Genomic DNA, 15877 nt, shown 5'->3' on the forward strand with positions numbered 1-15877 from the left:
TCATCTTCATCTTCATCTTCATCTTCATCTTCATCTTCATCTTCATCATCTTCATCTTCATCTTCATCTTCATCTTCATCTTTATCACCTTATTCATCTTCATCTTTGTCTACATCTTAATCCTTGTCTTTTTATTTATCTTTAACTTTGTCCAGTTCTTCATCTTTATCATTGGCGTGATCCTTCAATAGTTTGTGATTGTCTGTGGTTTTATCGTTACCCTTGTCTTTGTTTCCGCCCTTGTATCTTGCTCTCTGTATTTTCATTATCTACTCCACAGTGGCGTTAAAAGTTCAATGTAGCCGCCCCCTGTCTGTTCACGCATACGCTAAAGTTAAGTTTTATTTCCTGAGCAAAAAATAGAACTCAAGAGATAGCGATTAATTCCCGAGCAAAAAATAAAACTTAAAACGTAACGATTATTTTCGGAGCAAAAAATAAAACTCAAAACATAACGATTATTTTCTGAGTAAAAAATAAAACTCAAAAAATAATCGTTATGTTTTGAGCAAAAAATAAACTCAATTAATAACGATTAAAAAGTAATTTTTATAATAAAAGTTATAACCGTTACGGTCCCTGGTTCTGTGAGTATATTTATAAATAAATTATACGCCTTACTTACGTCCGTTTCAGCGTGAACATTTTCCCAAGTCTCATGGCGAAGGTCTTCAGCGAGAACACTGAAATCGTTTTCCTTGGTATCTGATAAATTATTGCTAATTTTATCTCGCTTAATATTCAAATTACTAATCTGAAGACCAACCAAGTAATGATCAGAGACTCCGAAATCCAGATTTATACCTGCAAACATGTGAGAGTCCATATTACTAAAGCGACCATACACGTGGTCTATACAGGTCCCTGAATCAGGCCGAGTAGTGTCATTAATGAAGGAAAGTAAACCATGGTTCGCTATATGTGTAAGATAGTTATCTAGTGTAATGTTGGAACCCAATAAATCAAAATTGAAATCTCCTAAAACAACAAGATTTGCAGCATTTTCCTTGCATAAAAGACGCGAAAATTCCTCGTGGAATAATTGGAAAGATTGCGAATGAAACCTATATACACACACGAAGCTATTCAGCCTATTTTTAACGATATTTTTATAATGTCAGCTCTTGAAAGACTAGCACGTTGGACTTCACACTCATAAACAATACGTACAAAAACTCCGACACCACCTGCTGAATACGAGTCATTAGTATTAGCAAAAAAATTGTAGCTAAGAATATGGTAATCATTAACTTCATACGAAAATATCCAAATTTCTGAAACGAACACAATGTCGGGAAGATTACGAAGAACTTCAAGATTGCAAACTAAAGAGTCGAAATTCCGCCTAAGACTTCTTACCTTTTGATGCAACACAGTAAAAGTATTGGTTTCTGATAATAGATTTAAATTAGAAATAACTTTAACGATAGGGCTGTTGTTTATAAAAATGGATTTTAAATTCATATTTTAGGTACAAGAGTATTGTAATGCTACAACTCACAAAGGAAAATCAGCTAGATCATCAAACGTTCTTAAAACAACAGCACTATCATTTTCAGATTTTGTCATCAATAATCTTGAATTACTTACCCATAAATATTTAAAACTCCTAAATTTCCTTTTTCAACATTTTGGCAGCTAAAAATAAAGCTCGATTGTAGCCAGTCAAGCAGTTATGAGCGTATATATTTTTAACGCTTTCACCCGAGAATAGTGACGTATTCAGATCCTTGTTACCAATCCTTTTTGCCATCAAAATTTTTTCTTGCTTTCTGAAGATCTGAGCTTTACGTAAATAATATTTTTCACATTCTTGACGGTCGCGATCCCCTGACATTATCATCAGAACCCTCCGCTTTTAATGCATCCCTGAAAATTTTACTTAAGCATTCTTTTGTATTTTCGTGGTTGACATTCGGCACTCCAACAATATCAACTCAGTTTTCTAGTTGTTTTTGCTCTTTCCAATTTAGTCTACCCTCCAGTTTCACTACTTTCACTTTCAGTGCTTTGTTTTCCTCCTTTAGTTGGTGTATTGTACTAAGGCAGTCAATGTTTATTTGCTTATAGCTTAAAGACACATAGTTACTTTACTTTACTTTAACTTATTTAAACTTTACTTTTCCCAATAACTTTTGAAATTTGTGATTTGCTACTAATAATTTTATTTCGTATTAGCTTAGGTTGTTGTTTTTAACCACTTATTTGTTGTATAATGACTGAAAATAGTTCTATACAAAATTAAAAACGAGAAATAATACTTTCCTAGAAATTTAAGTACATACATATGTAGCTTTAAAACCTGTTTAAGTACAAAAGTTTTATGAAAATTTCACATTACGCAACTGTTTAAATTAACGTTATTTTTTAACCGACTTCCAAAAAAGGAGGAGGTTATCAGTTCGTCGGAATATTTTTATTTTATTTTTTTATGTATGTTACCGCATAACTTTGGACCACGTCAACCGATTTCGATAATTTTGGCATCGGAAAGGTAGTGTCTCAGAGGTGGTCCCATACTAATCTGATTAAGATCCGATCAGTGGATCATGAGCTATATATATATATTTTTTTTTATATGAGGTTTTGGATCAAACTTTGTACAAAAATTAAAAATATTCTGCAAGGTTTCACCTAAATTACAAACTTTTTAATCAGAATCTAAAGAAAGTAATTTTAGTATAAAAAAGCGCAAGATTGAAGTTGCTAAAAATTCCGTTGAGTTTTGGCAATTTGTTTCCTTGATAGTGTAAAGCAGCTCCTTCCATATCAAGATATTTTTCGAACATATTTTGAAAGATTTCTGCAACTTTGCGGAGTGCTACCAGCTTTTCAAATGTGGCACTTTCCAGAAACAGCTAATTAGGATTTGCCGATTTTGACAATTCTCAAGTAAAAGTAAACAACGCTTTAGAAACTATAGATGCACTGAAATTTTCTAATGCTTTCACAAAAATAGCCGCAATTTTCGCTATTTATTCTTTTTTATAAATCATATATTTTGCAATTTAACACAATAAAACCATGTTTCCTGACGAAAATTTTAATATTGAGAAAATTTACTATTTTATGGTTTATTTTATCCTCCCATTCTGCCTGTTGTTAGTGTTTAGTGTTGGACAATTTTTGCTCTTAAAATTAAGAGAATTATGTCGAGCAAAAATAAAACTATTCAAAAACGCGAATATGTGGTAGATTTCAGACCTTGTGTGGTAGATGCTCAAAAAAGTGGCAGATCTACCACAATGTGGTAGAAGTCCGATCACTGGTACTTACAGTAATACATGTATACAGAGAGCAGATTTGCTACTCCCTTTTGGCCACGATTGAGAGAAATAAAGATTGCGCCAATCGCGGTACCGCTAATCCGCTCTTTGTAATTTTGACAGAATGAGCTGTGTGCGTGACGTCATCTTGGTGCAATTGTTGAATGTGAGCATACGAAAAAACCAAATAACAATTTTAATATTGGTGCGTTAATATTTCTGCGTGGTTTTAAACAATTATTGAAACATACATGAACTTCACTACCTACTTATTTTTGTTAGTACCTGTTTTTTTAGTGCTGGTATGAGGTAATGCACCAGTTGATAAGGTCGCCAGGCGCTAATTCAAGCGGCATCTTACCGCGCTGTTACGTACCTAATACAATACAGTGCCCAAATTATTATACAACTTAAATTATGTTTTACTGACATAGAATATTTGCTTCCAAAAAAGCCACACTCATGCATCCTCTCGAAAATGGTACAAAAGTCATAAAATAAAAGCTGTGGGGTCAACAGCTGTGGAGTTTATGGTGGTTGGCTACCGTCCACAAATATAAATATGCACTCTGCTTGGCTTTTTAAAATGGCAAGTCCAAAAATTCACTTTGCTGCACACCTTCCTTTTGGTCTACATGAAATTGCAAACACTGTTAATACATCCATTTTTTCATGTGCTAAAAATCGTACTTATCTAAAGGGCTACATGTCCAAAATTATTGCTACGTGTTCCTAATTAATCAATCTTTGTATATTTATTGATTCCTGCAAAATTGGGCCATGTAATATTAAAATTAACACATTTTTCTGCATTGTTTACATATTTTTATATGCGTTTTGGCATTTCTCTCTCGCAAATGCACCAAGATGACGTCACGCAAAAATTACGCTCAAAAATCCTCTCTCATTGGCGCAATCTTGTATTCTATCATTCTTGCCTTTTGGCAGCAGCAAACATCTCTCGTACGCGATGAGAGAAAGTAGACTACCTACCCTACAATAATTGTGTGATGGAAACTAACACATTCTCATTTATCTTCAGCGTTGCCATTTTAGCCGTTTTCCGGCTATATTTAGCCGGTTTTGATAGCAACTAGCCGGAGAAAATTTGATCTAGCCGGCAGCCGATTTGTTAGCCGGTTTGTAAAAAAAAGTTAGCCGTTTTTAGCCGATTTTACTATTTGCCTAATTTTCAGGTGCAAAAAGTAAACAAGTTGTTCGAAAGCAATAATGCAGACCCAATGAAGATTTTTAATGAACTCAATGTTTTACTTTCGCATCTATGCTCCCTAGTGGTTATTAGCGCGGACACATTTGATCCTATATGCTCCCCGTTGGAACCATACCTTGCTCCATTTCCTCAGTTTTATCACAGTTTTGAAGAGTATTTAAAAACAAAAGTAAGCACAAACGCTTTTGACCACGAAGCCAAGAAAATAATTCGAGAAAATGGTCGCTATTTTATTATCACTTTAATAAAGGAATTACGCCAACACCTCCCTACAAATATTGCCACACTAAAAAAAATTGACTTTTTTCGGTTGGAAATGCATTAAGAGTAATTAAACCAAAAGTATTTGTTCAACTACAGCAACAAAAACACAAATATAATGCCGACGAAATAACATCCATAGAGATGCAATGGCAACGGTTAACGTTACATACCTGGAGTAATTTAGACTCAACTGTAAAATTATGGGCCGAAGTTTATCAATTTCGAAATGCCCTAGGAGAAAACCCTTTTGCTGACCTTTCCAACCTAGTTTTTAGTTTTCTTGTTTTGCCTATAAGTAATGCAGAAATAGAGCGAATATTTAGTTCAATGAATATAAAAAATAAACTACGCAAAGAAATCCAATGTGCGTTAAAACGTTAAACGCTATTTTATATATAAGATACGGTTTAAAACGTGAAGAAAAATGCTGCCATAATTTTACTGTAGATGACGATCTCTTAAAATTAATGAATTCAGGTGATATATACAATAGTGATTCATTTTTATAATGAGGAATATACACTCGATATAAATTAATGGTGTTAACTAGTCTTTCGTTTCTTGCAATTTATTTAAATAAAGCATGTGAATTTTCACTAAAACATTTTAGCCGTTTTTTGCCAGGGTCTATGTGAAATTTCACTAAAACATTTTAGCCGTTTTTAGCCGCTTTTTTTTGCCAATTTAGCCGGTCGGCCCAAAAAGTTCTGGCAACACTGTTTATCTTACTAACCCATTTGCAAATGTTGCGTTGGTTAAAAAGAGACCATTAAATAAGACCATAAGTTGGAGGAAGACGGAAGATCGCATGTACCCAAATGTTTACATCAGATTTTTCACACTGCCCTTTAGAATTTGATAGAAACTTGTAGTCTTGCCACTCAAATGATAGTCACTGTTCTTGCAGGGTACTTTGGTAGAGTAGTAGCAAGTACGTAAAGCATTTACTCTCTGAACGCCAAGTAGTGTATTGATGCGGAAGAAGAATAACAATGTGTTGTGAGTAGAGTACAATGCAAATAGTACTTATTGAACGAAATGCGCAAATACACTTGCGCTGGTCTTATTAAATATTCAGCAGATATATCTTCTTCCAATTTCCTTTTCTTCACTAACTAGTTAACTCTCTGATTTTTTGGTATGTTGATGGGATCTTAGAGAACTTATTGGTTTCCTAGGTAGTTTTACAGCTGCTTATCGGGCTTTTGGGTAACTCATTTGGTATTTTTGTGAGCGGTGACTTGCCAAAGCTAAGAGCTTGTAGGATCAATGGCCATTGGTGTTGAAGTGTTACGATTTATTTTATAATGAGGGAAATGCTACGACTATAATCGAGATTAGGACATTGATTTCACTTAGCTAAACCCCCTGCATCGAATATGTTGTCGAATTCATATCTCTTGTGAGTTGTTTCCAATTCCTATGCGATTGCCAGAGCAGTGGAAAGATGAGGCGGTTTAGATGCGAACTAAATGTCGCATAAGGGGCGGCGAAACCCAGAAATATGTAAACGCGGGTAAAAAGTTTTAATTTTATCACCTATTTTATTTTACGATAGTTGTGAAGAAGTATCTGTCGGAAGTTGGCATAGGTTATTCGTACCTTTATGGCGAAGGATATGATGCCGCTCCGGCGATTAGTAGTTAATTCCACGGAGCCCAAGCGTACATACATTTGGATTTTCCTCTTGCCATTTATGTGCACTGTTTTCCACATATATAGTAGTTTTAACTCAGCCGTGAATGCAGCTTGTGATGTAGCTGAGTAGCCGGATATAAAGGTGAGGCGACAAAGGTCAATATATCAATTAAAATTTATTTTTAAACTTTTTTTGTATCGTTTTATATGAGTAGCAAATGCCTTAGATTTTAAGTAAAATTTTAGGTTTTATTCTTCTCAATCATCTCACGATTTCCGTTAGACCAATTCCAAATTTTCCACCTCCATTCGCACACTCAGAGCAAACGTTTACGACCGCGTACACGAAGTACGGGACGATGAGGCCAAAGAGCGTTTCCTCTCTCCTCTCAAGCTTCATCACAAATACATATTGTTAAAAATATTTCATAGAATGGAATAACTGCCAAAAGTTAAAGTGGGTCTTCGAAAATGTTCTTTCTATGATATCATTCATTTTCTAATTTACAATCATAAAAGTCGTTTTTCTGGTAAAAAAAATTCATATTTCGGATTATAGCAGTACGTTCACGACGTAGTGGCGTAGCAAATTTTACAATTTTTCGAAATTTGTAGCAAATTTACTACGATCATAGCAAAGTGCCAACGCAAGCTGTCACTTCAATTGAAGTTTTCCACTTCACTTTGGAAGCCTTCATTTCACGAATTCATTTTACTTCGCCTTACTTCACTTTCCACAAATTATATTTACCTCCAAAATAAATATAAATTACTTTGAAATAAATTATTTATTTAACCAAAGTCAGCAATATTTTGCTAAAATTCTTCTTAAGTAGTAATTATGGCAAAGTAACTTTTCGCAAAAAGATGCCTAATAAATGAATCTCCGATATGATACCGGTTATTTGGTAGAAGTCATTTTGATAGTAAATAACACTGGTTTATGGCAAAACCGTTCAATGGATGCCACTATCTAAGTCCTATTAAGAATTGCTCATTGATTCCGAAAATCGGCTTAATTTTTTATTCTATGAATAAGTTTCCAAAACATTTTCAATTTACCGTTATTCAGTTTAAAACAAAAAGTGGTTTAACTTATATTGATATGAAATACGGTAAATGAAAGCTAACAAAATTCTTCATAGACCGTATGTACATCACTTTTAGATAGGTCTGATAGTTTCTGACAAGCTAATTAATCATTCCAGATTTTTTTTTTAGGAAAGTATGAAAAAACCAGAAGAAAAATTAAAAAACTAACAGGTTCTGAGTCAAATTGTTGCCCTTATGCCAAAGCCTGTTCTGTTACAAAAAAAATCAAGTTACTATTGAAGCAAATCGATTGATAAATAAAGAAGTAATGAGTAAAGCAAGCTACTTATATGCGCATGGCGTATGAGTAACATTATGTCCTGCTCATTTCTCATACACAAAATCTTTGCGCATTTTCATTTCACCACTCATTACTTCTTTGTTTATCAATAGATTTGCTTCATTAGTAACTTGATTTTTTTTTTGTAACAGAACAGGCTTTAGTACAAAGGCAAAAATTTTACACAGAACCTGTTAGTTTTTTAATTTTTTTCCTGTTAAAATTTGATTTTCTTATTTTTTTCATAAAAAAAACTGGAATGATTAATTATTAATTTGTAAGAAACTGTCAGTCCTATCAGAAAGTGATGTATAGACGGTTTATGGAAAACTTTGTTAGCTTTCATTTGCCGTATTTCATTTTCAGTTGGTTAAATCGGTTCCTGAGATATAAGTAACTAAGTGGCACCACCTTTTGTTTTAAGCTGAATAACGGTAAATTGTAAACATCTCGAAAACGTATCCATAGAATAAAAAATTAACTCGATTTTTGGAATCAGCGGGCGATTCTACATACAAATTGGATAGTGGATTTAAATGAAAAGTCGCTTCTTAGTAAAATTGAGGACGCTTAATTCAAAAATGCAATTGGTTTTTGGATAACTTTCATACTTTCACTGTAAATGGAGTTTGAAGTTGAAAATTTGGGTTCTTGTGGCTTTTACATAGGTATGTACATATAGTTCGTTCTATTTTCAAAGGTGGCAAATGACAGTGCTTGGCCTGTAGATGTGCAATAAAGTTTTTTACCTTTGAAAAGGGTTGCCACCTGTTAAAAATTTTATTAAAATTATTTAATAAGTTAAAATAATTAGATATTAAAATATGGGTATCAACTGAACTAGTTTTGAAAATATTTTACTTCTAAATGACACGTAGGAGGGTTACCACATGTTTAAAAAATCAAATTCACTTTAATTAAGGGAATAAGGTAACTGAAATATGTATATCAATGTGAGTATCAGACAAATGAAAAAATTTTACATATTTAGCAAGAAATAAGTGGAGAGTAAAAACATTCCTGAGTTAATTTAAGAGTCCAGTCATTTAAAAGGAATGTTATCAGAACAAATCACTGATTGACAATGTATGTATTTGTGATAAAACAACAAATACGAAGGCGTTATCCTATGGTATGACGTAATTATTATTTTAGTTTAACTAAACTCGATTTTACAAGGAGGTGGCAACCCTATTCGTAATATTATTAAGCTAAAACCTTCTTAAACCTCTTTCGTCTTACTCCCTTATGGTGATACCTATCTATCTCAATTACCTAATTCCTTTAATTCAAATGGAATTTGATTTTTTAAACAGGTAGCAACTCTCTAGATGTAGCTAACACAGTTCGATTGATACCCATCTCTTAATAATTCATTTAACTTATAAAAAAATTTTAATATAATTTTTTAACAATCTAATTTGTTAACAGGTGGCAACTATTTAAACAAAATAAACCTTCTCATGATTCAATAATACAAGGTTCGATAAACTGACAGTTGTCTCTCTCGCACCGCTCCCTTAGCAGAGGCACCGTGTTGCTTCTTTCCAAATTTACATGGAAACAGTGTAGCTTTGGTATGAAATAAAGTATAAGCTTTTGTGCAATATGTTTATTTGTATATACATATGAAGCATATTTAACTGATGAAGACATAAACTGTTTTTAAATTGGATGTTTACATCAATCTCATAGTAGTCTTATTTTAATTTTAAGTCATTTTGCAATTTTTATACAGCTAAATAGCACATAAATTACGTAATTCACGTAGATATATCAATATTACGTTCAACATTTCGTTTAAAATGCCAGATTTCCTGCAAATACCTTAGAATTTACAAAAGGAAATTCACTACTAATTGCCTACTCTTCTAGTACCATTTTCGCACCAAGAGATTTCATTCTTCCCCTTTCTCCGTCCTTCGAAAAAGCAACCTTTTGTAAGGGAGTGTCAAACCGCAGCTGTCAATAATTATCTAACCTTGTATTATTGAATCATGAAACCTTCTATTGTCCATAGGTCAATCTTTTTAATCTGACACTTCATTTTTGAAAATGGAACGAATCGTGCAGATCTCAAGGCACTGACAAAAAATTTAAAAAAATTATTTTATGCGTTAGCGAAAAACGCATTACTTCAGAAAGTGCAAAAAATGAGCAGGCTTTTATTTCTTTTTTTGAAAGCTGAAAGCCCGTACTATTTAACAAAATATTAAAAACTAACCTATTTTTACATATATTTTTTATCCATTCCATTAAAAGTTAGAACTTTTGAAATTTTGTTTAAAAAAACTGTTTTTTTGGAACACCGCAGGGACACCCTGTGTTTAATTTTATTCCAAACCTTTAATTCCTGTAATTCTCTACTATCTATGTATATGGAAACAAGAAACGTCAAACCAATATTTTATTTCAAAGGATATATTTTTGACATTTTTTTCTGTGAAGAGCCATGGCTATGCTCTTATTAAAATTCTTAGTATAAAATTTGTCGACTTTAGTGGATTTCTGGAGAAATGTCTGTTTAATTCTTTTTAGGGGATAAATTGTCTTTACAAAAATACCAAACAAGCTCACATTGCAGATAACGAATTTTTCGATTTTTGCACACTTAGGCGGCACTGTGCGTCTGGAGAACAAAAATCAAATTAAAATTTGTGATCCAGTGTAATTGACGAACATAATTATTTTAGTTTTCATACATCTTTAATTTTATAGCAAAAAGGAAACTTTTAAGTGAATCTGGTGATGACGTTGTTGCTGTGTATCAAACTTGTTTCGTTTTTTTTTATTCCAAAACCGAAACCTGAACTGAAACAAATTTTAAAGAACGGAACCAAAACCGAAACCGAAACCGGGACGCTAGTTTGAATCGGTTTCATTCCTTGATTTAAAAATATGCACATGTATTTAGTTATATGCTCTGTTTATTAATTAATTGAAAATCTCACATTGCAGTCACCAGTTAATAGCCGAAGTCAATCTGGCGCCGGCTGTGAATAAAATGCTGTCGAATTGTGATGAGATCATTCGCCAGCACAAAGCCGCCTGCTTACGTGTCACATCGTTGCTATCCTGCAGAGACCTCATTTGGATCGGCACAAGTGCAGGCGTCTTGCTCACAATTCCGGCGCAGGGCTTCGAGAAGGGAGTGCAAAATGTTGTGCCTACTGGAATACCGCACGGCCACACGGGACATGTGCGCTTCCTGACATTTGTTGAGACCAGCGGTCTAACTTCGGAAGTCAGTTGCAGTAGCACAGGCTCAGCAGGCCGTGATACCGAAAATGCGGGGAGCAGTAGTGAGTACAGGAGCCAAAGGTATAGCATTTTTCTTATTGATGTTATCATATATTTATATTTACATATCGCACACCTAGACCTAAAGTGCGATCAACTCAAAATAAAATTATGGCGATTTTTTCATAAATCAATGCATAGGACTTACATCCAATTAATACGAATACTTTTTTCTTCATGATTATTTGCATTAACTAAAAAACTACTGTTATACCTTTTTTTGTATTAATTTCATTGAACCGGTACGATCCACAAGCAGTTGTATTTCTCTCTCTGAATTTTGAGTTAGCTCACTTTAGGTGTGGGATATAGGCTGAGTTCCATGTTGGTATATTGCAAAGCATCAGCCTCTTTTATTTCTAACCTATAGCTGATGGAAATGACCAATTTGCGCCACTAAGTTCCAATTCGGCATTTGAACATGGTTGCGCATATTGGACATTTCCAACAGTTATAGTTTAGAAATAAAAGAAGCTGATGCTTTGCAATATACCAACTTGGAACTCAGCCATACATACGTATATTCTAAAAATTTTCTGTCACTCATTTCACCCTTTGTAGTTCTGCGAAGCATTTGAAGCCAAAGCCGGAATCCAGTACTATTCTAGTAATTTCTGGTGGCGATGGCTACGAAGACTTCCGTAACTCGGGCGCGAATTCATTAAGCGAAATCGCCGGTCGTGAGGACAGCACCAATCATTTGCTTATATGGCAAATTTGAAGTAGGCGCCGCAAGAATCGCTGGAAGGAACTACTTTCACGGTGGAAAAACAACAACTAGTGGTGGCAGCGTAGACCGGGCGGGTACCGGCGAAAGCGTGGAATCAATCGACACACGAGCACAAGCATCTAAATATGTAGAATGCAATGACTTAGTGACGATATACACACTTTCTGGCAAAGAGGCAATTTTATGCGTTAATACGTTTCCTGCTTCGCGACTACCGAACGGATAATGAAACAAAACATAAACACACAAACAACGCAAACAAGCGTTGATATCCAAAAAAAACGGGATAATTTGTAATCGGATAATTGTTTGCACACTTTTATTTTTACTGACTACGCCAATTGGGCTATGCGAATGTAAAATTTCGACTCGTAGACTTAAATACCTACTAGTTATTGAGATTATGTATTATTGCTGAAAAGCTCACATACACAACACACGCCTACGTACATTCATATAGGCATACATCAACGGCGGCACTTGTTTTGCCGCCCAAACGATTCTAATAATTCGAAAAGCGAGAATACAAATATGTTTTAAATAATGGATAAGGTTATAAAACAATTTTACATATACATACATATGTATAGAATGTAAGTGTTTGTTTATACGTTTTAACATTTGCGTAAACTTTAAATTTCGTTCCGACGTTTTCAACTACCAAATTTTTACATACATACATATGCCCACAGATATGTATGTATAAATATGAAAAATATACACACGCTCATACATACTTACCCCTATGTACTTAGAATTGATGGTAAGTGCGTGAGGTGCGTACCGAGCCCTAACCGCCAAAAAGACGTAAGCGACTTTTTTCAAAATTTTATTTTTGATTCAGAAATGCATTTAGATGTTCTAGGAATATTTCTGCATCAAAAAGAAAATTTTGAAAAAAATGTCGCTTACGTATTTTTGTCGGTAAGGGCTCGATATGTACATATCTACATTCATACCTTAGTATAGAAAGGCCCTTTCTAAAGCTTTTGTGACTTTACAGAGTAGCTACAACACTTTAAAAAACTGAAGTTCTTAAGTTGGAAATTCCTTCAAAATCCTGGGTGTAATAAACTTTCAAACTAATTTATTGATGTAGTAGTTGTTTTTAAATTATTTTAGGCAGTTCGAAAGAAAATGAGTTAGGAACTTTCTATATTAAGGTAAGGTTATGTATATATTGAAAATTACTTGTGGACAATTGAAAAAAAAAAAACAATTTAAGTCAAGTTCGGTTATTGTTTTTTGTTTTCATTTAAAGCATTTAATCGTTTCGTGTGCAATTCTTAAAGTATTATCTGCTCATAAATGTTGTTTCAGATTTCGAGTTAGTAAAAGTTCGAACGAAATATAGGCTCTGAGTGCGAAAGCGTTATTTATGTATTTACGCTAAATCAAAACTTCTGAAATCACTTAAAATATTTTTTTCAAAGACTTCAGCTATACATATATATATACTTGTATACATATGGATGCACAGTTAATTAAAATTTATTTAGTGAATTTCAGTGTACCTATGTATAACTTTTTATCAAATTTGTTAGAAAGAAAATTCAAAAGTACAGGCGTACTTACATACATATGTATGTATATACAAACTAAGCATCCACCTAAATATACACATATACATAATTGAAACAAGCATATGAATATACTGAAGCTGAAACTGAACAATGTGCCAAAATGTGTTTCCTTTGCTATACTAATAGATAATAAAAAAGTTAATTAAAGGTATACATACACACATACATACATACATATATACTATGTACTTAGACAAATCACCATTTACATCTAGCTTGTGAGAGTTGTTTGAGATTTTTTTGAGATTTTTTTTCTTAAAAAATCCTTTTGCATTTTAAGCTTGGTAAGAATCAAAGAAAACTGTAACAGCATATGTATAATTCATGGAAAGAATATACATATATACATATACATATGTAGATGTTTAAGCATACTTTCATACCTAATAAGTAGCATATTAACGGGTACTGATGCATAAATACATACATACATAGATCCCAAAAAAATATTTTTGAACCGATTGAACAATAATTGAATAAATTGATACTACTTAATAACTATTTACAATAAACGAGTACAATGAGCTGAAGATAGATTGTATTTGTAACTGTTTATATTATGCAAATAAGTATGCTAAATTAAAGCAAATCTAACAATTTTTAAATGTATTTAAAGCTATCAAAATAAAATGAAACAAATGCAGTTATTGTACAGCTGAGTATATGTATATTCGGAAAAAAGTTCGTTTCTACTAAAAAAGGTTACCTTCTGTTTGCCCTCTATGCACAAATTCTAAGAAGAGGACTATGAGAAGGCAAGACTTTTTGTAGAAACGAAAACGCCATTATTTAAAGCCAAGACTAATAGCACATATGTATTTAAGTATATGCATGCATACATACATACATATGTTTGTATATGGATATGTAAATACCCAGTAGAAATCGGTTGTATGCATTCATGAAGTATGCCTGCTGTGTGAGTAAAATAGTGTGAACAACTCATGTGTTGTCATGAATTTCCACAAATAAATTGAAATTCCAGCGAACTGCAAGCGTGCGTTTTTTTAAATACATTTCTTGATAAATTTGACTACTATACAGCAGTGGAGTTTTTATAATATTTTCAGTCTTGTACAAAAATTTTAGTGAACGGACGTGTTGTGCGATATTATTTTCAGCACTAACGGGCTTTTACAAGATATGCATTTGCATATGTAAATGCTACTTTTTTGTATGTACCCGTTTGTACCACATATTAAAATGTATCAGAAAGTAGCATTTACATATGGAGATACATATCTTGTAAGAATGCTATAATACTGTTCTATTAATGTATTTTTGTGTGTTTGAAATATGAATACAGCCATATGCATACAGCTGTAGTACAAGTGTATGGTTAGAGTATGCATACGATATGAGAAACCACACGTGTTAAATGGCAATGAAGGTTCATTTATACTGGCACGTATACACAGCAGCAAGTTCATCCACCAACAGCATAAAATTTCTACTGGGATACGTCTGGTGCATTGAATAACTTTAAAGTGTAGTCTGCCAATCAATAAGTCGAATTGACAACACAGAGATGAGCGTAAATTTATGTGAATGCATGTATACATACATATATTTTTTATAAAACATATGTATGTACATATACATGTATGTCAAGGCCAATTTTAATACAGTGCCAAACAGAGAATATATATATATTTACTTAAATATGTAAGTGAAAATCAATATCTAAACCAGAACTGTAACGTATTTTTACCTGCGTACACAATATTTACATATGTTTGTATCTAATTAAATACTACATATATATGTATACAATGTTATTGCTTGATAAGTGCATACATATTTAGAAATTCTCAAAACTAATATCAAACCGAATCAAAGCTGGGGTCGAAACAGTTAGTGCCAATGGGATCCTTAAGTGACATGTACACACAGGTAAACGTGCTCCCAGACAAATGTAAATTTAACAAGGAAGCATAAGTTTTTGATTGAAATAGTATGCTCACGTTAATCCATAAACTCGAGTTTAACATTTTGTGTTTATGAACAACTATCAAGTGCTCTCATTGAGGTGTTTAAGAAACTCAGAGTTTAATTTGACATTTGTTTGTTTTTTAATGACATTTAGCCTGTTTCCGTGCTCCAGGACTTGGACAGAAATAGTCCGAAATAGTCGTGGTAAATGGGAACAAGTCTAGAATACCAACCGTTTAGCTACCTATATAAAAAAAAAAAAAAAAAACAATATTATTATTTGTTGAATAGATTTTCAGTGCAACAGTGCAACATGAAAAACAGTTGGTCACGCAGCTCTAGCTTCAAAGGCCATCGGCTGAAAAAAATAACAATGAGGATGGAACTGTTTACGCTGATGTCAACCATACCAAACCATTTGGCGTAAATAAAAAACAAAGCCAATAAATGAGGTTAAATTTGTTCGTTTATATTTCTTATACAGCCATGGGCAATAGTATTCGGAACGCCAATATAACTCGTATTATTTTTTGTTTATTTAACCCTCTAGTAGGCTGAACC

At 33.1% G+C, this 15877-nt stretch overlaps 2 protein-coding genes across 2 annotated transcripts in view; both read left to right on the forward strand.

The window, feature by feature from the left end:
* LOC118746971 (rho guanine nucleotide exchange factor 17-like) overlaps positions 1–15877 on the forward strand; it is a gene marked incomplete at its 3' end in the record, with an annotated part of 96625 nt that overhangs the window by 45423 nt on the left and 35325 nt on the right.
* On the forward strand, positions 10659–14402 carry LOC118747004 (rho guanine nucleotide exchange factor 17-like). The gene is made up of 2 exons (XM_036480998.1): positions 10659–11092; positions 11633–14402. Exons 1-2 carry the CDS (start codon positions 10776–10778, stop codon positions 11790–11792), a joined length of 477 nt encoding a protein of 158 aa, XP_036336891.1. The 5' UTR covers positions 10659–10775; the 3' UTR covers positions 11793–14402.

Source organism: Rhagoletis pomonella, unplaced genomic scaffold (assembly GCF_013731165.1).
Source record: "Rhagoletis pomonella isolate Grant_MI unplaced genomic scaffold, Rhpom_1.0 Rhpom_scaffold_00001, whole genome shotgun sequence".
Lineage (NCBI taxonomy): Eukaryota > Metazoa > Arthropoda > Insecta > Diptera > Tephritidae > Rhagoletis > Rhagoletis pomonella.

Excerpts from the sequence above, each read along its gene's own strand:
- LOC118747004 (XM_036480998.1), top strand. The coding sequence starts at position 10,776 with ATGCTGTCGAATTGTGATGAGATCATTCGCCAGCACAAAGCCGCCTGC. Across the intron at positions 11,093-11,632 it reads AGTGAGTACAGGAGCCAAAG|TTCTGCGAAGCATTTGAAGC; the intron begins GTATAGCATTTT and ends CACCCTTTGTAG.